Below are 24,213 nucleotides of genomic sequence, written 5' to 3' on the forward strand. Positions count from 1 at the left end.
AGCCCTCTAAAATTGGTATTAATAATAGTTTTAAGAATGAGATATGGAGGCAGTTCGGTGGCACAGTGGATAGAGCACCAGCCCTGGAGTCAGGTGGATCTGAGTTCAAATATGACCGCAGACACTTAATAATTGCCCAGCTGTGTGACCTTGGGCAAGACACTTAACCCCATTGCCTTAAATAAATAAAACTTTAAAAAAGACTAAGCTGTGGCACGTAAAAGAAGCTAAACATAATAACATGAGATTTTTTTTAAAGTTATATTGATAAAGGGAGTATAAGAAGAAAGAATAAGATCTTTGCTTAAGGCGAATAGGACAGTACCGACAATAGAAACTAGGCATAGCTGCTTGGTTTTTATTTTGTTTTTATTTTTCCCTACAAAGTAGAATAAAAAAAGTTTATATTAGAAATGATAGTATAAAAATGACTAATAGAGAGTTGATAGACAAGATATCACTTGGCCCCAATGACCTCTCTTCAAGGACCCTAAAGAACTAGCAGACAGGATTACAGAAACTCCTGGCAATACTTAAAATATGGGAAATAAGAGGAATATCATAAGACTGAAAAAGAGAAAATTACCAATTTTCAAAAAAGAGAAGAGATTTTGCAAAATACATGGCAGTATGTTTTGTTTTGAAACCTGGATAAATTATTGAGAATACCATTAAAGAAGTAGTTGGCAAAATCTAGAAAGTGAAACAATTATAACAAAGAGCCAGCATGGGTTCAACATAATCAAGTTATGCTACACTAACTGCATTTTCCTTTTGTCAAACTAGATTACCAAATTAGTTGTTGTTGGGAGAATGCTATATATATAGTTTACTTAAATTTTAGTAAAGATCTGGACAAAAATTCTAATATTGTCCCTAGGGGGGAAATGGAGAGATATGGAATAGACCAGTAATTCCCCAACTTTCTCCACTCTTGGTACCCTTAGTGTCTCAGCAATTTTTTCATGGAATTGCAAGACCAAAAAAAAATACTTAAATGGTTTCATTTAAGCAGTTAAGCCCAAACAACATAATAAGTATTTATGTCCTAACAATTTAGTAGCCATTTTAGAAAAACAATACATACAAATTGAATTTTTTTATTCTTAAGTAATCACAGTTACTTAAAGAATGTGGGATCTTTTTGGGTACTGCACAGCTTCTCAAATCTTAGAATAAGATTAGACAATACCATAATTTCTGTTTTAAATCAATTTTCTTGAGAGAATTCCTTTTATCACAGTAATCACCCAAAAAACAGTTTCACAAATATAGCATTATGAATGAGACATTACTAGAGTAACTGAAAATAACTGAAAAAAAACATGAAAATAAAAACAATTATCAGACATTGAAGAGTAACATCAAGAGGAATGTTAGCACAATCTACTATTAGAATTGTGTGTTACCTTGTATTTTGTGCATTTATTAGATGAGAGTATCATTAAGTTTCCCCTCAAAGTTTTGAGAACCATGAGATTAAATAACAGTAATTGGATAGAGAAACAAGCAAAGAGTAGCTGTTAATGGGTCAATATTAAACTGACAGGAGGTCCCCAGAGGAGTACCCTTAGTGATTAGTTATGCCATGGGCAAAATCTATGATTTGAATAAAAGTTTACATAGTATACTTATCAAATTTGCAGGTGACACAAAGCTGGGAGGGATAACCAACATACCAGACAACTTAGGATAAAAAAAAAGGATCTTGATGGGTTAAACTTGTGGAATGTATCTAATAAAATAAAATTCAGTAAGTATAAATGGAAAGTCTTGCCCTTGGTTATATACAATGAACTCCACAAATGGAAGATGGACAAGAAAGGGATAAAGAAGTAACCCTTCTAAAAAAGATCTCAAGTTTCTTGTGGACTGCAAGCTTGCTATTTGCCAATACTATGATATAGCAGCCAATATGGCTCATGCAATCTTATATTGAATTAGAAGAAACATAACTTCCAGAACATGGAAGTGATAATACCGATGTACTCTGGATATATTTAGCCTAGAGAAAAGGAAGATGGGGAAAGGAAAAGAAGCTTTAGACTTCCATTTGGCCTCAGAGGGCAGAAACAGAAGCAAAGTCTGCAAATGAATCTATCAGGAGCAAAAAAGTCAATTTTGGAGTGATGATATTAGTAGAAAAAACACTTCAACTATTGTGTAGCACAGTAGATGGAATGGCAGACCTGGCATCAGAAAGATGCAGCTTCATAAGTTTAACATAAGGAAAATATTCATATTTATAGCAGTCCCTAAATGAAATAGGTTACTTTGGCCACATAGAGTATTGTGATGCTGAATAAGTCAATTAAAACCCATTTGCCTCAGTTTTCTTATCTATAAAATGGACTAGAGAAGGAAATGATAAGTCACTCTAATATCTTTTGCCAAGAAAATCCTAAATAGGGTCACAAAGAACCAGACAGACTGAAATGACTTAACAACAACAGAACTGTTCAGAGAGGGTAGGCTTCCTCCAAGGGTGGAGAATACCTTGGAAGATTTTTTTGTGTATAAAATGGATCTATATCAGGTGACCACTGAGGTCCTTTACAACTCTCAAATTCTGTGCTGAACATTACATATATATATGTAATGTTCCACACACACACACACACACACACACACACACACACACACACACACACACACATATATGTCATAGAATATTAAGGAGTAGGACCTTAGCAGTCACTGAGTGCACTTCTGCATTTTACAAGTTTAAATAAAGACCTAGAGCAATTAAGTGACTTGCCCATAGTCATACAGATGAGTAGAAGCTGCGCCAGGACTAGAATTTGATTCCAAATTCAGTGATCTTTCCATCAAAGAATCAAGGTAACATGTCATCAAATATAACTAATAACCATTATAATTGTCTATATCCCAAAGTAACCTATTTCATTTGTGGACTGTTATAGATATGAGTATTTTCCTTATATTAAGCCTTAAGTTTTCTCCTTATTTCCTTGAAATTTGCTTCTCCTTCAATTTTTACCTATTGTTCTTGTGTTAAAGAGAAAAAAGTCTAAAACCCTTTTCTTCATGGAAGTCTTTCAAATATGTGAAGACAATTATGATGTCTACTTCATTTCCCATTCTCCTCACTCTTCAAAGTCTTCCTTTCATAAGGCTAAAATATTTTCAGGTCCTTCAACTGACCCATACATGGCATCTCAGAGTATATGATATACACATATTGTAGACACTAAATTTCTATATATTCTTTTAGTTTAGTATCACTCAGAGAGGAAGAATTATTAGGGTATTAACTCATTTCCAACATGTAAGTATAAATTGGAAGTAACAGTATAGGTTATTCAATAGAACTAGAGAGAAAAAAGCATAAATTACTAGAAAACAATAATCTGTAATTATGGGAATAACTGATGTCCTCAAAGCTTGGGTAGATTCTGAAGATTGAAATATTGTAACTCAACCAAAGATTTAATTCTTTCTCACTCTTATTTATTGCTTTTTACATTATCCAAATAGGGAATGTGAAAGTGATAAATGTTTTGTCCTACTCTTTGTGACCCCATCTGGGGTTTTCTTGGCAAAATACTGGAGTGACCAGGGTTCACAGAGCTAATAAGTGTCTAAATCCAGTTCTGAACTCAGGTCCTTCTGACTCCAGGGCTTATACTCTATCCACTGCACCATCTAGCTTTCCCAGTAGATACTTGACAGCTATGTAAGGGATTTCAAACAGCTTCCACTTTATGCTTTCTTTCTTTTTTGGCATCTTTTTTGATCAGGAGTATTATCTATTATAATTTCCCCCAGTTATCCTCCTTATTAATTTCTCCTTACTCATCATTGCCCTCTTTTTCTTCATTTCTTTTGATCAAAGACAAATATAATAGTAATTGAAGCTTCCGTTCATGGTGAGATGACTTTGAGAAGCCGATAAAGTCAACTCTATCATAAAGGTAGAATAGTATTTTAAATCCATAATTTTTATGCATTTTTATGTAGAACAATTACAGTCTTTTTCTTTCTCCAAATGGAATAATTGAAATATTAGGAAGGACATTGATAAACTGGCAATAAGTCATATGGATGCTGAAATGGCTTAAGGTCATGACAAATGAAGGTGGTTTAAATAACCGAGGGTATTTAGCAAAGACAAGGACAGACAAAGGTGGGGAGGGGTGGTGATGAGATATGATAACTGTTTTTTAAGTATTTAAAGGATTGTCTCATAGGAGAGGGATTTGAATTATCCAGCATGCTACCAGAGGTCAGAACTAGTAATACAGTTGAGTCCTGATTAGTGTAAATAATAAATCCCCCCTAGTAGTTCAATGTATTTAGACATTCAGACACTATTGGAAGTTATAATTATGTAAAATGTGGTCATTGGTTTCAACCCAAAGGAAATATGTAGTATGAATTCAATAATGTGACTGTTTTGTGGGGAGCTCTATTGTTTGCACTAATTGGGGGCTAGATATATTTGGTGGGAGAGGAAAATGTAGGTGCCTTATCAGTAAAAAAAACTTCCTAAAAATGAGAATTATCCAAAAATAGAGCAGGTTTTCTCCGGAGATAATAAGTAAGCTTTCTCTCATTTCAGATATTCAGATAAAGCTGAAGTGTTAACTTGCCTGGTATATTGTAGAGGCAATCCCTGTTCAGGTATGAGTTTGACTAGACAGTCACTGAAATCCCTTCGAAATCTGGAATTCTGAGAAACAATGACTGTGGGAGAGAGAGCAGCAGTGCCTTTCAAGGGAACTGCAGGGTCTATCCTGAAATAATGACCACAGCTGCTACTGCCTAATGGGCCAGCCATTGTTTGGAGCCCGGGTTCTTTGGCTTGTCAAGCATTGTGTTATTGTTCAACCCTCTCTTGGCTGCTACTAAACATGTAGCCCAATAGGAATAATATTAAAAAAAAACATTCATTGAGTGTGCTAAATGCTTTACACAATCCAACATGCTGTTTGCAGTTTATAAATTAAGCACCATGGGAGAAGGCATTCCATTTATTTTTTGAGGCATTTGATTAGCCAAAGCCAACTAGAAGACTCTGGGTAGCTAAGAAGGTGATGGCTAGCAATTTGTACTCTCAAATTTCACTTATGTTTCCTTGATTTTCTAATTTTATTGTAAAAAAATATCTGTCTGCAGAAAATTGCCCTTTTGTATTTCCAGTCACCAAAATTTTTTAAGTTATCTAGTTAAAAGAGAAAACTGGAATGTTGTTGAATTTGAAAATTGTAAGGACTTCAGTGACTATCTAGCCCAACAAATATATGAAAAAAGTCCTGATAAGAATCTTGCGATATTTGATTGAAGATTTTCCTTCCTAGACAACCTGTTCCACTTGGAGAGGTCTTTCTTTGTTAATTTTAATTTTTAGTTTTAAATTCTTTCTGTCCCTTTAGCACCTCCCTCACTCACTGAGAAAGCAAGGAATACAATTCCTATTATACATGTGAAGTCATGCAAAACATTTCCATATTAGCCATGCTGAGGGGAGTGGGGGAGAGAAAAGACAGGAAAAATAATGAAAGTGAAAAAAATTGCTTCAATCTGAACTCAGAGTTTATCAGTTTTCTCTCTGGAGGTGGATAACCTTTTTTATCATTAGTTTTTATTGGAGAATTCTGATTGTTTTTCTTCACCTCACACTAAAATTTATTTCTCTGTAACCTCCATTCATTGTGCCTGATCTGGACACAATTAGAACAGGTCTAATTCCTTTCCTCTACATAAGAAGATAACTTACCCCCCCACTCCCACCCTGCCCCCTATCTGCCAACCTCTGGGCTAAACATTCCCAGTTCTTTAAGTATACCTTTATATGATATACATTCAAGTAATAGATATATTGAAAGTTAGGAAGACTATGACATTTAGCAGTTGATTAACCATGGACAAGACATTTAACCTCCACGTCCCTAAGATAATTAACTCACTAGTATTTATCTCTTAATTACAGAAGTCACAATTTGCCTTGGTGAAGAGAACTATGCCATTGGGAATTCCTACACTATCAGATAATATTTGATAAGTCAGTATAAAAAGTAATTATAATCAACTGTCTTCTTCTCTGTTTCAAAAATAAATTAATAAAACTACTATCAATGATAGCAGAATAGACACTGAAACTTTTCTAGGGTTATGTTTTGTCATCTTAATTGCTCAACCCAGAAATTGGTTCAAGGACGTTAAACCTGAATTCATTCTTTAGAACTTATTTCAAGGCCCAAAGAAGCTTAGCAGAAAGAATAAAAAGTGAGTAACCACTCCTCCCTCATTCTCCCACTCCCAGGTAAATGTGTATCTTACACTTGCATTTAGAAATCTGGGGACTGCAATTTTCTTTAGAACTTTCTTGCAAGGCAACAGAGGAAAGCTTTAGTACTGGTTAGCTTGATTGAAAACCTTATCCATTGTTTTTTTAAAGACTCTAATTCAGAAAATATAAAAAGAAGTACCTTCAATATATTTATATTGTATATTTATGCTTATGCATGCATATGTAGAGAGACAGAAACAAGACAGAGAGCAAAAATCTAATTTCTTTTATCAGAACTTTAAAATGTGTATGTACTATGTACCTTAATATAAATCCTCCAATGCTGGAAACATTTCTTAAAAACAAAACAAAATAATCTTTAAAGATTCAGCATCTAGCACAATATCTTCTAAGAATTAGGCGTTACTTGAATCCAGTGAATTGAATTAAATTGGCAGTTTCAAAAAAACACATCCTCTGTTGCCACCATCAAGAAGAGCTAAAATGATGGGCAACAGGTTTTAAAGGCAATTCTGAATAAGCTTCCAAAGTCAAAATTTCCAGAGGAGGAACTTACATTTATTAGTGCTAAAAGCCATCTGTGGGGAAAGATGTGAATCCCAAACCTCCTCTTTTCATTGCCAGGTGAGTCAAAGCCAGAATGAGGCCAGCTTTGGCACTCTTTGCCCTCTGTAAGTTTGCTTAGCCTGTCACTGAAATAAATTATGTGAGTCCTACATGGTATCATCTGCCAGGTTGGAAGGTCAACATACGTGAAAGCCAGACTCTGGGCATAAAATGAACTCTTACCAAGAAACTAGGCCTCTTTGTGAACTATATTATGCTATACCACTCATGGATAACAGGTGGGGTAACTGGGCATGAGTTGTTTGGATTTTTTTTCCATTACAACAACTTGGAGAATAGTTCTAAAAAATAGGTACTAGCTCTTACTATGGTGGTTTCCTGTTAGAGATATTAAAATGTAAGCTCAATGGATGATTGCCACTCATTATCTTGTCTATTGTGTGGAATCCTATATCTGCAAACATATAGAAAAAATTTGTCATAAATAATAGATTTCTGTCACTATGCATCTGATTAGATCAAGGATACCTAATACTTCTGGATTGTGAAGTTTACTATTCTTGCTTTAAAATAAATGGCATTAAATTTTTTTAACTACAATTAATTCATTTTCTTCAACCCTTCAAACATTTGTGATTTCATCAATATGGGTTTCCTTTCCAAAGATATAGATCATACTCACACCCAGGACTTACTTAGTATATGATCTTTTATAATCTCTAAAGCCAAAAATGTCATTATCCTATGACCAACCTGGTGATGAATTTCACTGAATTGATTTCAATTGGTTCATATATCTTGAATATATCTGATATTTGAGGACTGATCTTTCTAGACTGGCAAGATCTAACAATGTGGGCTCTGCTGGAATGGGCATGAAGTATGTAGGATCATCTCTATGTCATTATGAAACCTTGGAGGAGGACTTAAATTTTACTTGAAAAGTAATTTAATTTGGAAAATATTTTAGTAGCCTTCAAGATAATCAGATATACCCCATAGTACCACATAATCAGAATTTGAAATCACTGGTTCACAGAAACTCAAGTTGAATGGAACGTAAGGCTATCAATTTTAACCCATAACTGAATAGACTTTACTTAAAGACTTCCATTGATGGAAAATATACTGCCTTCCAAGGCAAAAATTCTTCTTTGTAAGGCTTTAGTGTGCTTTTGCAAGCACTCTAAATTTTTACATTTGTTTAAAATTTGCTTTGATCTGCCCTGATTTTCTTGCTCATTTTGCCTAATTTTGTTCTAGCCCATCTAAGTTGCATAGAGGGATAACAACAAGAAAAAAGGAAACAATAAAGATTTATAAATTTTATGTCCTTTTCATTACTACCACTGGGTCCATTCTCCTATCTCTGAAGTGGAAAAAGATTGAGAAGTTTGATTTGAGACTCTAAATTAGTTTTTGCTTTTTTATTCTGAACCTAAGTTTTTTTTTTTAAGCAGGAAATTCCTAGTGAGAAAATTCCCTATACTGATATAGATATCATATGACTTATTTCATACAATGCCATTCTGGGAACTGTTGTCCTGCCATTCTTTGTCCCATTTTAGCATTTCCTCCACTCTGAATTTCTTCATTTCTTCTATGAAATCAAGAATACTGATGCATTACTTCTAAATGTTAACAGAAAAAAAACACTTATTTTAAATTGCTCTGGATTCTTAATGTTTTGTTTTGAAACAGCCTTCTGTTTTGTTGCGTGCTTTCTCTTTGTCAGAACCTTTTACATAGTTGTAGATTACTTCTATTTCAGGTTTTAAAGAAAAACCAGAACTAAAATGCTGAGGTTTTGGAGTTTTAAAGGAAAATTGACTCTTACTGGTAGGAAAGTAGTCTTGCCTTGGAGTATTGAATGACCACTAATTACAGTTAAAGATCCCAAATTGTACCATTTCCCTTTTATGCCCTTTTCATTAATACTACTGGGTCCATTCTCCTATCTCTGAAGTGAAAAAAACAGATTGAGAAATTTTATTTGAGACTATGAACAGAAGTTTTATTTGAGAGTATGAATTAGCTTTTTTGTTTTTTTTTCATTATGAACCTATATTTTTTCTGGCAGGAAATTCCTAGAGAGAAAATTCCCTATACTGATATAGAACTACAACCATTTAGTAGTTTTTGGTATTGGAGAACTGTCTAGAATTAAAATGTGATGCCCCTGATCACACAGACAGTATGTATCACAAGTCATAACTTGAACCCTGAACAATTCCCAATTCACCACCTCCTCCTTATCCTATCCTTCTTCACTTCCCTATTGCTGTTGAAGCTAACCCCATTATTTCTATCACCCAGACTTACTTCTTGGATAAGTCTCCAGGAACAACCTCCAGCAAGACTGAGTCAGCTCTGAACTTGTACTTCCTCAATACTCCCCTGGCCCTGGGACCCTCCAGAAGATCGGTCTGATTCAAAAGGATGAAGGGTGGACATCAGATAGTTCCTCCCAGATCCTCCCTTTAAAGTGAGGCCCCAGTGAAGTCACCTCATTATGCAGGTACTCACTTCCCCAACTTGTCAGCTTCTTTTTTATCTTATGTATTAATTTCTCCAGTTACATTATGATATCCTTGAGGGTAGTAGGGACAATTGTTTTGCCCTTTATTTTTTTTGGATGCCCAGCTCTTGGCACAGTGACTAAAACATAGAAAGTGATAAATAAATATTTATTGACTGAAGGCATAACACATGTTCCCAACTTTGGTGTCATTCTAGACTCCTTACTCTCATTCATTCCAGAACAGTTGTGAAATCTTATTTCCTTTCCATTGACAGAGCTGATAGCAAACATAAATGACAGAAGGTATACACATGAGAATATATGCCAGACAATATACAGAGTGAATGAGCTCTCCCAGGGAACAAGATATCTCAGTTCAACCAAGAGAAAAACAGTCCTAGATCTCACCTTAGGGAAATTATTGCAGAATCTCTAGAGAGAGGCACATGAACAAGGTCTTGGATCTTCTACATGTGTATATAATATATGCAAAAGAATAACTGTGCACATATATAATTGCAAACATACATATATAGCTATATAAATATCTATACATATACACATATATATGACTCCCAATGATGATGAATATAATAGGACTAACATATATGCTATTTTGTTAAATAAGATAATATGTTTTATTATATCATATAATACATTGCATATTTTTTGTTCTGCCATATAAGATACTATAGAGATCTTATGCTAGTCCTATTATATAAGATATTATATGATATTAGTTCCATTATGTAACAAAATATTATACATTATTTATATTTATAAATTATGCCATATTAGAAAACATTTCACATCTTAACATATATTTATTTATATGTATATTAGAAAGATGGATAGGAAGATACAATTCTTTTTTTTTTTACAAAACAGTGGGGTTAAGTGGCTTGCCCAAGGCCACAGAGATAGGTATTAAGTGTCTGAGGTCAAATTTGAACTCAGGTCCTCCTGACTCCAGGGTCAGTGCTCTATCCACTGCACCACCTAGCCACCCCAATAGATACAATTCTTACATATCATTCAACAGTATTTGATTCCCCAGTGTGAAAATCATCTACTTCCAACTAGGAACTGATCATCTATAATTGTTCTACTATTTTAGAAAGTTCCCTGGGACCTTAAGTGATTACATGATTTGATCATGGTCATGGTCATGGTCATTTATCAGAGGCAGTATTAAAATACATATTTTCCTGACCTCGAGACCAGGCTTCTTTCAACTATGCTGTGCTATCTAGCCATGGTTTTTCTCTTGTATTATACCCATGAAGTGGCTTGTTAAAAAATTACTAGCATAATAATTTATATTTATCCCTACTAAATTTCATCTCATTATATTTGAACTAATGAAAAGATTTGACCTGTAAAAATCTTTGTGTTTTGTTCGATGTATTAATTATCTTCCTAGCTCTGGGTCATCTGAAAATGTAATAATCATTTGTGCCTTTACTGAATAATTGATTTTTAAAAAAAACTTGAAATAGCCCATGATCAAGCACAGATCTCTGGGATGATCCACCAAAAATCTTCTTCCAAGTTGGTTTGGAGCCATTAATAATCATTACTCATTGAGTTCAGCCATTTAAACAACTCTGAATCCACTTAATTCCTTTTGTTTTAGGTTTTTGCAGAGCAATGGGGTTAAGTGGCATGCCCAAGACCACACAGCTAGGTAATTATTAAGTGTCTGAGGTCAGATTTGAACTCAGGTACTCCTGACTCCAGGGCTGGTGCTCTATATACTGCACCACCAAGCCATCCCTCACTTAATTTCACTATTGCTATCTTCCCCTTTTCCCCAAAAAATAACATGAGATACTTTATCCAATGTTTTAATAACATCTAGCAGACTCCACCTACACCATTCCCCAGACCTACCAGTCTAATTTTCACAAACAAAATGAAGTACCTCTGTCAGGATCTATCTTTATGGAAGTCATAGTGATTCTTTATTATCACTCCTCTCTTTTCTAAATATTCATTAACTCTCCCTTTATCATAGCAATCATGGTTAGATCTGAAACTTCACCAATATGGGGAATTCCAAGTGAGGAAACTCCTGTGATTTCAGTAGTACCTTCTCTGGAACTTAAATCTTAGTTGCCTAGGGCATTGTGAGGTTAAGTGTCTTGCTAAGAATCACTCAGGCAGCATCAATGCGGGGGGGGGGGGGGGGGGGGGGGGGGGGGGCTTAAAGGGGCTTAAACCCAAATGTTTATAGGTTCAAGGTTCTATCAACTATGCCACATTGCTATTAATTATATGTTCTAAACACATTACCAAAACTGAATGCAAGTTCACTTATAGTTTGGCAACAAGCTTCCACTTTTTGAAAACTAAGATAACATTTGCCTTCCTCCAATCCTAAAGTACTTTAGTCCCTACAAATTTGAAAAATCTTACTGGTTCAACAATCATATCTGTCCATGTTATAAGTCAACTAGGCCAGATTACATGAATTCATCAAGAACAATTAAAAATTCTTACTATCCTTTTACTTTTCTTGGATATCAACTTCCTTTTACCATTTTTGTTCTCTTTCAACTTGAAAAACATTTTATCTTGGAAGGAAAAAGATAGAAATAAAATAGGAATTGAGCTTTGATTTGTTATTGGTTAACATTGTCCCACTCACTTGAGATAGTCTAATTCTATTTTGCTTTTATCTTTCCTATCTCCATATAACTTTTATGCAAGGTGTTCCAAAAGTCCTAGTGCAACTGTAAGCTTTAATAGCCAGAAACTTTTGAAATACTCATCACATACATATAGAACACAATATACCAAAACATAAATTATATACATCCTGGGTTTAATCCTTTTTATTGCTCTTAGCTTTCTTTACCAACTCTCTTCAGTCTGAACTTGAATATTCATGTGAATTTAAGTAGACTGAAAGCCTTAAAAACTGGGAGGCATCAGGAAATATTTCTGAAGTTAAACCTTTAAAGAAGTAGCAATCCTAAAAGGTAGAGGTTGAAATGGAGCATGTTCTAGACCTGTGCAAAGGCTTGGAAGTAGGGTATTATGTGAGATTCACCAAATAACTAATAGGCTAGTTTAGTTGGAATTTAGAGCTTATGAAGGAGAGTGATACAAAATAATGATGGAAAGGAAGATCATGGTCAGAGTAGTAGAAAACCTTGAATATCAGTTTGAGATTTTATTTTATTAGATCTTTTAGCAGGGCAGTGACATGCTGAGATCTGTGCCCAAATATAAAAATATATAATATATAAAATATAAAAATAGTAATTTGGAGAGGAAGGACTCAGGAATCAGAGACCAATGAGAAGGCTATTACAACAGTCCACACATGTGGAGTCTAGGTGAAGAGGTTCTGAACCAGGGAATGGGAATAAGCAGATAGATGTGAAAAGTTTGAAATCAATAGTACCTAGTAACTAGCAACTAATGGAAGTTATGAGATAAAAAAAGATGATTCTAAAATTACAATACAGTTACCTGATTAGAAGGATGCTGGTACTCTCAATAGTGATAAAGTGATTTTTGTAAAGCACTTTAATGGAGAAGACAATATGTTCTCATTGCCTCTCAGTCTCTGTCTCTCTGTCTCTCTGTCTCTCTGTCTCTCTCTGTCTCTCTGTCTCTCTGTCTCTCTCTCTCTCTCTCTCTCTCTCTCTCTCTCTCTCTCTCTCTCTCTCTCTCTCTCTCCCTCCCTCCCTCCCTCCCTCCAGCTTGAGTTTCAACTGCCTATGTAGCATCCAGATGGAGATGTTCAATAGGCAGTTGTTATTGAGACTATACTGTAATTAAAAGAAATTAATGATTAATTCAGGGAATCATTTAGGTAGAGTTAATAAGTTAGTCCATGAAATGAGATAATCAAGAGAGAAAAGAAAGCCTAAGACAAAACCTTGAGGGATACAGGCAATTAGATATTATAGATACAGACAGAAAAAGGGCAGTTGTACTGTTAAGAATAGAACAGAGAGAAGATTGTTATGAAAACCAATGGAAGAAATTATCAAAGGCTGTAGATAAGTTAAAGAGAATAAGACTACAAAAAGGTTGTTTTAATTCACAGTGATCAAATCAATGGTAATATTGGAGAAAAGAAATATTGGATTATTGGTAGCATTAGAAGCCAGAATGCAAGGTGTTGAGAATTGAAAAGAATGTAAGGAAATAGAAACAAAAAGTATACATGACTTTAGAAGTTTAGTCTATAAAACGGGGAACAGAAAAAAAGATGATAACTTGGGAAAGTAAACACGATGAAACAGCAGGCTATTGTTGCTTTAAGAATGGACAGTGGATTAAGAGAGATAAAAGATGAAAGAAAAAGGTCAAACTCCTTGATGCGGGAGGGAATAGAATGACTGGAAGACACTGGAAGAGAGACAATGGAAAAGAGTTCATCTGTTCCTCAAATATTGTCCCAAAAGAGGCAAAAATGGGTGATGTTGTAAAGAAGTTTTGAGGTGTATGGTAGGAAAAGAAAGGGAGTTCCTGGGAGTAGATTTCTGTTTTGTCAGTAAAATTTTATAGACATCTTTGATTAGACTACTTCTTCTCTCTCATGAGATGTTTGAATGGCCTGGGGTAATTTATTTTTTCACTATTTCATTCAACAAATGTTAATTGAGGCTACTTCATAAAAGACAAATTTAGTGTTAAAGTGTCTGTAATTTATTTCGAGAAAGAAACAAGTTTTTCATGCTGCTGAGTGTATCTTCTACATATTTTCTATGGTTCTTTACTTTGACTAGAAAGCTGTCTTTTCTATAATAAGAATTGTTATTACTGCTTAGAGTTTATTGTTACCAGGAATGATCGATAAACTACCTTAGGTAAGGGGCTTATTATTTTACAATAAAATAGTCCATTTAAATTTGCTTTTAGTTTTATAGAAGTCTTTGGTTTTTAAATCACATTTTCCCCATATATACACTAGCACCAACCAAACATAACTCCACACCCACATTCACATCCCACCTCCACACAAACCTTCTCTTAAAACAAAGAAAATGATTTAAGAAAAGCCAACTGAAACAGCAACCATGTTTGACAGCACTTGCAAAATCATTTATCCATAGTCTCCATCTCTATAAGTAGGTAAAGTAGAATGATACATTTCCTTATCTCTTTTCTGAATCCAAGGTCATTCAAAATAACAAAAGAGCAGAACAGTACATTTTTCAAAACCAGTTCTGAATTTTATTCATCAATTAGAGTTTTTCCTCACTTTTAATTTTATTCGTATATTTTGATTTTCAAAGATTTTATATTTAATGGTTTTTTTTATTTATTGCTTTTCTAGGCTTTCTTTTCAGTTTCATGCTCTATTTATTTTTAAGTTCTTTCTCTCTTATGTTGATCAAAGTGTTTAGAGACATAAATTTCACCCTAATGGCTGCATTGGCTGCACTCCAAAAGTTTTGGCAAAATGTCCCACTGTCATAATTTTCTTTGATGAAATCATCTATTGTTTCTATGTTTGCTGACTAACATATTCTTTATGATAATATTACTGACTCCATTTAAATTTGAAAACTTTCTTCAAATGTCCATTATTTTTATATTAATAATTGCTTTGTAAGGATCTTCACATTTCTACTTTTTTTCCATTTCCTTGTAAGATTTTTATGCACTAGAGCAATGTCAATTTTTGTAAAAGTATAATACACAATTAATATATAAGCCTATCTCTTTCATATTTTATTTAACAATCACCAGAGATCAATCCTAATTTTTGCAGAATTTCTATTTCTATCCTTCCTATTTCTTATTTATCTTTTGTTGGATTGGTCTAGATCTGAAAGAGGTATATTGAAAACAATTATCATGATTTTTTTAGTCGGTCTCTATAGTTTAATGCATAAACACACATATATACATAAATGTACATACATATGGGTGGTCCCTATATATACATATATGTATATATATATATATATATATACATATATTATATACATGTTATATATATAAATTATACATGCATTTATATATATTTTTTAATATTTTATATATATGTGTGTGTTTTATGTTTGTATACATGCATTTAAATGGCTCCAAAAGTCTTAGTGCAGTTTTAAGCAATTAAAGCTAATAATTTTAAAATATCAAAGCTTAGAACTATACTAAGATACTAAGACTTTTGGTTCTCTCTTTCAACAAATATATACATATATATCTATGTATCTATATCTATATGCATATTGTGTGGGAAGGTGTGGGTGTGTACATATATTCACCTTTATATTAATATAGACATTATTCTAACATTTATGATTCCTTTAAGAATAACCTAATTTTATTGTTTTAAATATATCAAGGTTTATTGTAGCTTTGAATAACATTATGATTTTGATGACACCCCTTGCTATTTTGTATTTACTTGGAAAATTAATAAATTCAATTTCAACTCATTTTAACTGAGGAAATGTTTATACTTCATATATATTTATTGTAAAAAACATATTATTTAATTCTGCATTTTAATTCATTTTATACTCTCCTCCATTTTATGGGTGATTCATCCCATTCATATGATTGTTAATTGCATTTTTCCTCCAAAATTTGCTCTTATGATTTTCCTTTACTCTCCCATCTCATTCTTAAAAAGTAATTTTAAAAGAAAAATAATATTATTAATGTCATTAAACTATAATTAATACGATCTATTCTGACTTCACTGTTCTTATTTTCACTAAGTCCAGATCCTAATAACAATTTCTTACTTTGTCTTACTTGTTTATAGAAGAGCTGGAATCCTCTTCCTTTTATGTCATCAGCTTAACTTAAAGAGTCCATTTAAAATATAATTGTTGAACAGGAAATTAAAATCAGAATTAGTTTCATCCCATTGTGCTTTACCAATCACCTCTTAAAGCCTCTAGACAAAGAGTTGAAACCAACATCCATGAGTCCTACTTTGACCCTGAAATTTTTTGAAATACAACTATGGGCTATGATTAATTATTATTTAATCAAAGGCAATGGTATAGATAAAAAACAAGCAGGGGATCTCACATCTTTCTTAGAGCAATTAAAATCCAATACAAATAAGTAATCATTAGGAAAATATCCACAGGACTTAAATCTATTTGAAGGTCATTAATACTACATTCCTTTAACATAGAAACAAATAAACAAAAAAATAACCCACATCATTTGAGTAAGAAAAGTTTTGAATTCTCAGTAGAATGTAAGTTCTTTAAGGGCAGGGACTATTTGGTTGTTTACCTTTGTATCTCTCTCCAGTACCTAACAATGAGTCTTACACATAATAGATGCTCAATAGATGATCGTTGAATTAAATTAAATTTCAATTTAATGCTTAAAGCAATTTAAATGCTTAAAATTGAACGTGGGCATTGAGAGAGAAAATAAAGTATTACATCTTCAGGGTTCCCAAACTTATACCATATAACCATGGTTTAATTCTAACTGAATGAATTAATCAAACTAGAAACTGTGATTAATCTGACTAAAGATACATTATTGTAAACCTGAATATAGATATACTCTATAAAATGTAATACTGAATTGTTCATTCCTCTGTATAGGAAGATAATACTGAAGACTTAGAAATGAAAGTACTCAGTGCCAGCACCCTTGTGCCATCAAATGGTTTAATATCAGAAATTGATATGTTCTATTCATATAAATAATGCTAAAAAAAAGCTACATTGCCCCATTCCTGGACATACTTTAAGGACCACTTACCCCTTCCATCTGCCTTGCACCTAAAACCTCCTTTATATGTTGTCTTCCTCTATTAGAATTATAATTGAGAACAGAAACTATTTTTTTCTATTCTTATCTCTAGAACCTAGCATAGTGTTTTGTAAATACTAAGCACTTAATAAATGTGTTTTTAATTAATTTATTCTATCCATGAATTCTCCAACAGTAGGAGTATACTCAAGTATTCAAATCAATCTGTGCTCTTATCATTTAAGAAGACCCCACTAATTCTGCAGATTATAATCTATCCAATCCTGCACATCCTGTTTGGATCTTGTTCATACTATCTCAAAATTTTGCCTCTGAGAATCCACTTCATATGCTAGAGGTCTTCTATAATTTCTTGTGACATCATGAGGGTCACACTGCCACAGTCTGGCTACCTACTTGTCATTCCTTGTCATTCCTCAATGTGATTATCAGCACATCATCTCTTCCTGACATACAATTCCTTGATGATGACTTTTATTCTTGTTCTTCAGTCTTTCTTATTCATTACATATTGCAGACTGCTCAAACCTACTATGTGTATCTCCAGTGCCTTTGATGTAATATAAATTTTAATTTCCTAAATGGTAATAGTGTTCTCCACTTCACAGTCATATAGCAACAATGGAGCAAAATATTAATGTAATACAGATATGAATCTACAAGATTATGAATAACCATATCTACCAACCATTTCTCTTCTCCTTCTGGGTAGACTAGTTTATCCATCTTTGAATTCAAATTGGTAGCCAAACTGCCATAACTCACTCTATCAAGGTATTAGGAATAATTGTCATGTAGTTGATGCAAGTGTTGTACTCAGAACTATAGTTCCCAAGTCTTTGTCAATATGTTTGTCCCAGGTTAGCCAATATGATAGCATTTTTAATTATGATTCATAAAGTTATCTATCTACCCATAAAACTTGTGTTCTCTTCTCTCACTAATTCATAAAGGGGGTATGGAAAGAGTAGGAACTCATTTAGTAGGGACATGAGTAGAGAAATTCAAGTGCTCTGGTTAACTCATGACTCTGGATCTTGAAGTTATTGGTTTCCTAAGGGAATAGACTACACCACAAGTCCAGGCTGATACTTTCTCCATTGACTATCAGACTCAAATGACTCCATGAGTAGGCTCTAAAATAGTGTTGTATTTTTTCTAGCAAAAGAAGTAACTTTAAAGCTGATGTCTGAAGCATTATTTGGTTTAGTCTCTTGCCTGTAATCTGAAAGTTGTTTTTTTTTCTTTCTCAAGCCATTGGCAACAGCAAAGGGTAATGAAGACAAACCTCAGAAGGATTTTCCTTCTCTCAATTCATAAGAGTTAGTAAAGAGAAATCCTCTTCTTTCCCCTAAACATCTCTGTTTAGTAACAGAAATTCTAGTAATCATTTTCTTCCAACCATACCTTTCAACCAACAGAGTTGTCCATTCAATCAGCTCAGATTCCTCCTTCCTATCCTCCCAACAGATGCAAAAATCTGTCTTATTCTAGGTATCTCAGCATAGCCCTATTCAGCTTTCGTTTTGATTACTTTTCTATGAGCCATCCACTCTACCGAGCTGAAATCCCTTTAAAGTAACATGGAAATCTCAGCTCTGAGTTTTCCACTTATCCAGGCTCAGCTAAGCTTGGCTCTTCTCCACTGTGCTTCTTTCAAACAGTAGGATGAAGTTTCTGCTTTATTTTTGTCTTCTTTCTTCTTCTTCCTCTTCTTCTTCTTCTTCTTCTTCTTCTTCTTCTTCTTCTTCTCCTTCTTCTCCTCCTCCTTCTCCTTCTTTTTCTTCCTCTTCTCTCTCTTCTTCTTCCTCCTCTTCTTCCTCTTCCCATTCTTCTTTCTTCTCCTCTTCTTCCTTCTCCTCTTCTTTTTCTTCTTCCTCCTCTTCCTCCTCTTCTTTTTCTTCTTCCTCTTCTTCCTCTTCCACCTCTTTTTCTTCTTCATCCTCTTCTTCCTCTTCCTCCTCCTCCTTTCCTTTTTTTCTTCTTCTTTTTCTTCTTCTTCTTCTTCTTCCTTTTTCCTCTCTATTCTTCTTTCTTCATTCCTTTTACTCATCTGTTCTTCTGGGGAGAACTCCAAATTCATATTTCTTTCAGATAAACTACAAATAAGAAATATACAGTTGCCCCATATTTACCAAAAGTTCTACTTATCAGTTTTCCAACTACCAATTTTAAATTCTCATAATTATTATATGTTAACTATTGAAAAACAAGATAGTTTAGACATTTTTGCCTTTTACTGAAGGTAAACATTTGTTATTTAAGGATAGCTTCTTTCTTCATGTCTTTTCCAAACTGTCTCTGTTTCAAAATACTTTTCTCTAAGGGGCTACTATCTCAGAAATTCTCTCAGACTAGTTTCTACCCATTTCTACAATAACATTATCCAAATCTAAAAATATTTCATTTGAAACTTAGGTAGCAGGAAAAGAAATATGTGATTCACCAAAGGTAAATCAACCCTTTCCCTTTCACATTTTGAACTCTAAGCCCAATTCACTGTCCATCTGTACTGTTTGTACCAGAGAAGAATATTATTACATAAGATATATAATGTATCTAGCCAAATTTGTTTTGAAATTTGGGTAATAGGCAATCTTCAATCATTCAATAAATAAACATTTATTAAGCACCCACTATGTACTGAGTCCTGTGTTATTTATCTACTTGGTTTTTTCCTGTATTTGTAGACAGATCAATTTTTTCATAATTATTGATGTCCCTAGCCAAGGGTACTATCACCCAGAAGATGTACTTATTTCCCATGATGTTTCCTTACTTTTTAAAGTCTACTTCAATGTTGGTCCCTTGCATCTTCATCTCAAATGAGTTTCTAAACTTGAGGGACCCATTACTGTAGTAATTCTCTCTTAAATCATACCTTCCTCCATTGTATTTTCCACCAGCTGCCACATCTTTCAACTTTTTCCTCCCAGGATCTGAGAAAAAGATATAGTTAAACAGGTCTAGGTTCTCCTAAATGAATTTGCTCTAGGTTGCCAGAATTTCAAGTTGATTAGAAAGGACCTCAAGAATACAGCCTTTATCCAAGTTGTGGATCCTGTCTATAAATATACCTGAAAAAGGTTTTTTCCCAATACTGAAAATTCAATTGCAAATATTCAATACTTTAACCTAACCCATCCATGTTTCCTTACTCTGTTACACTGTCATTACTCCTTTATGTAGCTATGTATGTGTGTATGTATGTATGTAATAATATTTATGAAAATAGCTGCTTAGAGCTCTATGATCTCTTACCCAGGTTGTCCTTTGCAAAGCAAAGTTAACTAGCTTCCCAAAGTATAAAACCCTCAATAATGAATAAAATTAGAATCATCTGTCTCAACTGTAATTACTACAGAAGATTAAACTTGTAATTACTGTTCTTTATTTAGTATAGCTCCTAAATTTTCCAAACTTTTGAAACATTTTTAATCTTTGATGTATAAACTGGTTTCTTTTTGTTTTGTGATATCCATACTTCCCAAGCAGCATGAAGGTTTTAGAGTGAAATAATTTGGGAAGATGGCTGTCCTCTTCTCTTTGTGATATGAACTTGTAATGACATCAATGAGGAGCCTCTACTCCACTGATCGTTTGCCCTCTCAAATTCCTACATTCATTTAAAACAAAGAGAATCTGCAGAAATGTGTGATTTGGCTCACAAATACCATATGTGTTTCCCTTTAGGAATTTTAAGATGCACTGGGGGACAACATGAAACAGAATGTATATTTCAGATGTGGCATCTCATCTAAGTAGATGGCACAAGCTTAAAGACAATAATAGAAGTCAAAAATTAGATGGGTGGATATATAAAGATGGGAAAAAATAAATTCTTTAACTGATAGAGAATGAGGGCTGTGATTCCATCCCTAAGGGATTGCTCATTACTCTTGACCCTGAATCTTCCCTGTTTTCTCAGAGTTCTGAGAGCCAGGTCTCTGGTGAATAGAGACTGTCACTGATGGCTTAGTGAGAAATTGGACAGACATCCAAAAGAGAAAGAAATGAGACCACCCAACTCACTCATATTTATAGCTATAAAAAGACGATATGGCTATATCGTCTTTCACATGGGGAACAAATTATAATCATTCTTAAGAATATGCTTTTAACCAATTAAAACAACCACATGCTTCCATTAAATCAGAATGTGCCACTGGATTTGGGATGAATATGCTCGATGAATTATTAACTGGGATTTTGGGGATGGGTGGAGGGCAAGTATAGCTTAAAGGCAACTTGACCCTATCACTGAAGTAACTTTAACTAAACATATCTTCAGATGAGTCTCGGGATCTACTTTGGCAATGACTTTTGATCCCAAAAAGTATTTTTAGATTGCCAGCATCCTATTACTATTTTGATTACTGTTCTTATTGTTGCTTAAGATAATAATAAACTATATTATAATGTACTACTCCACTGAAAAAGGTAAGAATTAGAGAATAATAATAATAATAATAAGAGAAGCGACAACAATAATAGACTGGAGAGTTTGATGCTCAAATTTTATTTCCTGAGTGTGTGTCCACGAGTAAGTTACTTAACTTCTCTGGTTCTCAGTTTCCTTATCTTTAAAAGGAAGGAGTTAGACTCTAATGTCCCTTGAAGTTCTACATCTATAGCCTCTAATCCTATTGGTTTCTTGGAAAGTTCATGTCTGAAAGATGATCTATATTTTCATTCCAGCTGTGCAAGGGTTGCCGAAGGATTCCAAGCAGCAAATCTTTTTGTTTCTTCCCAGTGCCAAGGAATACAGCATCCAAAAGACAATGACCACCAAGAGGCCTCAGTCGGATTTTGCATTTTCCCTGGAAAGAACTAGGTCTTAAGATTTAAAGTTTTTTTAATACTCTACCTCCCTCTACTGTTATTACCAGGAATTTTTTTTTTTACAACAATGAGAAATCATGTACTAGCTGCATCAATTTCAATGCTCTCCCTGCTGGCGATTATGGGAGATACAGACAGCAAAATGGACAGTACCTTTCTGATGGACTCTGACCCTGGGCGTTGCATGAGACATCATTATGTGGATTCTATCAGTCACCCTTTGTACAAATGCAGCTCAAAGGTAAGTGAATCCCTGTTAAAATGTCTCTATTTGGAGATTTGTCATTAGGAACATAAGGAAAAGAAACACTATGAGTTTTTTGTTTTGTTTTTGTTTTATCATATAGGAAATCCAGTCTTTGAGGGCACTAACCAATTTAGGAAAAAATGACTTTTTCAGGGCTTCTTGCTGCTATGGACTGCACATTCTTTGAGGAAAGACTGTTTTTGATCATTCAGTGCTCTCAGCGTGGTATCAGAGAGTACTGGCTTTGGAAGGAAAGGAGCTGGATTCAAATCTAGGCTCTGCTCTGGCACCTGTTTGACTTTGTGTTTGGTACTCCATCTCTCTAGGCCTCAGTTTCTTCATCTGTAAAATGAACAGGCTTGACCATATTATTTGTTAAGGTCCCTTTTAGGATTTCTAAGATTCTATGCAAGGATTGTCATCTGCTTTTATGGAAGCTATGTCCATTACCTGGAGATTTTTTGAAGAAAATGTTTGCCTTGGGGTTATGTATAATAAATTCTTTTGCATCTAAAACTTTAAAAAAGACACATAGTACTTGTTTTCCATGTTATTTTAGTAGTGAAGAGAATGAAAGAATAAATGATGGTGAGGAGGAATAAGAAAACAAACAATATATAGGGTTTTGTTGTTCAGTTATCTCAAATTCTTCATGACCCCATTTTGTGCTTTCTTGACAAAGATACTAGAGTTGTCATTTTCTTTTCCAGCTCATTTTACAGATGAAGAAACTGAGACAAACAGGGTCACATAGCTTGTGTCTTGAGGCTGGTTTTGAATTTAGGAAGATGAGTTTTCCTGACATCAAGTCTAGTGTTTTATCCATAGCCCAACCTAGTTGCCCAACTACAGTCAGGAATCCACACTCAAGATATTTACTAGCTGTGTGACCCTGATCAAATTATTTAATCTCTGTCTGTCTTAGTTTCCTCATCTGTAAAATAGGTAGGATAACAGAATCTTCCTCCCAGAATTATAGTGAGGCTCAAATGAGATCTTGTTAAATAAACTGTTACCTATTATTATTATTATTTTAACAGCATTAAACTCTAAAGTTTAAGCCCCTGGGTCCCTGAAGAGTAACAATGAAATTACATCATTTCCTAACTATGTGTCTGGGGAAAAGTCACTTAACTTCTTTGTCTGGCAGTTTCCTCATCTGTAAAACAAAGGGGGTGGACTCTAATGTCCATTCACATTCTAAATCTGTAGTCCTCTAATCCTTTTGATTTCTTGGAAAGTTTATGTCTGAAAGATGATTTCTATTTTCATTCTTGCTTCATAGCAGTTGCTGTGAAGGATGACAAATAGCAAATCCCTTGGGTAGTTTGGTTTGATTTGGTAGAATTAACCCAAAGAGATAATCAGTACTTTTAAGTTACTATGCTAAGTCAGAGGTGTATAAGGTCAGGCAGACTCCCCAAAGGGGCCTGAACCAGTCTAAAATGTAAACAAGAAATATTTAACAAAAATAGATAAAAATACAATATACAGTATAGGTAATGTTCATTGGTGAGTTTTAAGTCAATATACAACTAGCTAGAGCCCATTTCTGTTTTGAGTTTGAACTAAGCAACTGATACTCTTGGTATATCATGGCATAAAGGTTTTTTTCAAAGAATCAATAGTGTATTTCCATTCATAATCTACTTCATTTATTCATTTTTTTCACTCAGTATCCATTTATTAAGTTCTTACTGCAAATTAAATACTACATATTGTGATAACTGTTCTGGACACTAGAAAGACAACATGGTATAATGTAAAATATATTATGTAGAACCCAGAAAACTCATTTCAAGTCTTAAATCTTGCCATGACTATGAGTTCAGTTTCTAGTCCTAGTTTCAGAAAAGGAATAATAATACTTTGCGTAACCTCACAGGTTCCAGGGAAGTACTTTGTGACTTTAAATTTCTCTATTGATATGATTATGGATTAAGTCATCTTCTTATAAAGACGTATAAAGACATGTCCTCCTTGACCTAATTTCATGGAAAAATTTGCAAGGGGGAAGGCCTTGGTCAAAGGGCATTGGAT

General features: G+C 33.9%; 1 protein-coding gene across 2 annotated transcripts in view; it reads left to right on the plus strand.

The window, feature by feature from the left end:
- The window catches only part of NDP (norrin cystine knot growth factor NDP), a 57,262-nt gene that overhangs the window by 12,118 nt on the left and 20,931 nt on the right, over nucleotides 1–24,213 (plus strand). The window contains exons 2-3 of one of the 2 annotated variants that reach the window (XM_074232636.1): nucleotides 9,158–9,359; nucleotides 21,783–22,167. In XM_074232636.1, the coding sequence (XP_074088737.1) occupies nucleotides 21,994–22,167 (174 nt within the window). In that variant the 5' untranslated portion in view covers nucleotides 9,158–9,359; nucleotides 21,783–21,993. The remainder of the gene's footprint in view (nucleotides 1–9,157; nucleotides 9,360–21,782; nucleotides 22,168–24,213) is intronic. The other variant, XM_074232641.1, reaches the window with a different exon arrangement.

Source organism: Macrotis lagotis, chromosome 1 (genome assembly GCF_037893015.1).
Source record: "Macrotis lagotis isolate mMagLag1 chromosome 1, bilby.v1.9.chrom.fasta, whole genome shotgun sequence".
Classification (NCBI taxonomy): domain Eukaryota; kingdom Metazoa; phylum Chordata; class Mammalia; order Peramelemorphia; family Peramelidae; genus Macrotis; species Macrotis lagotis.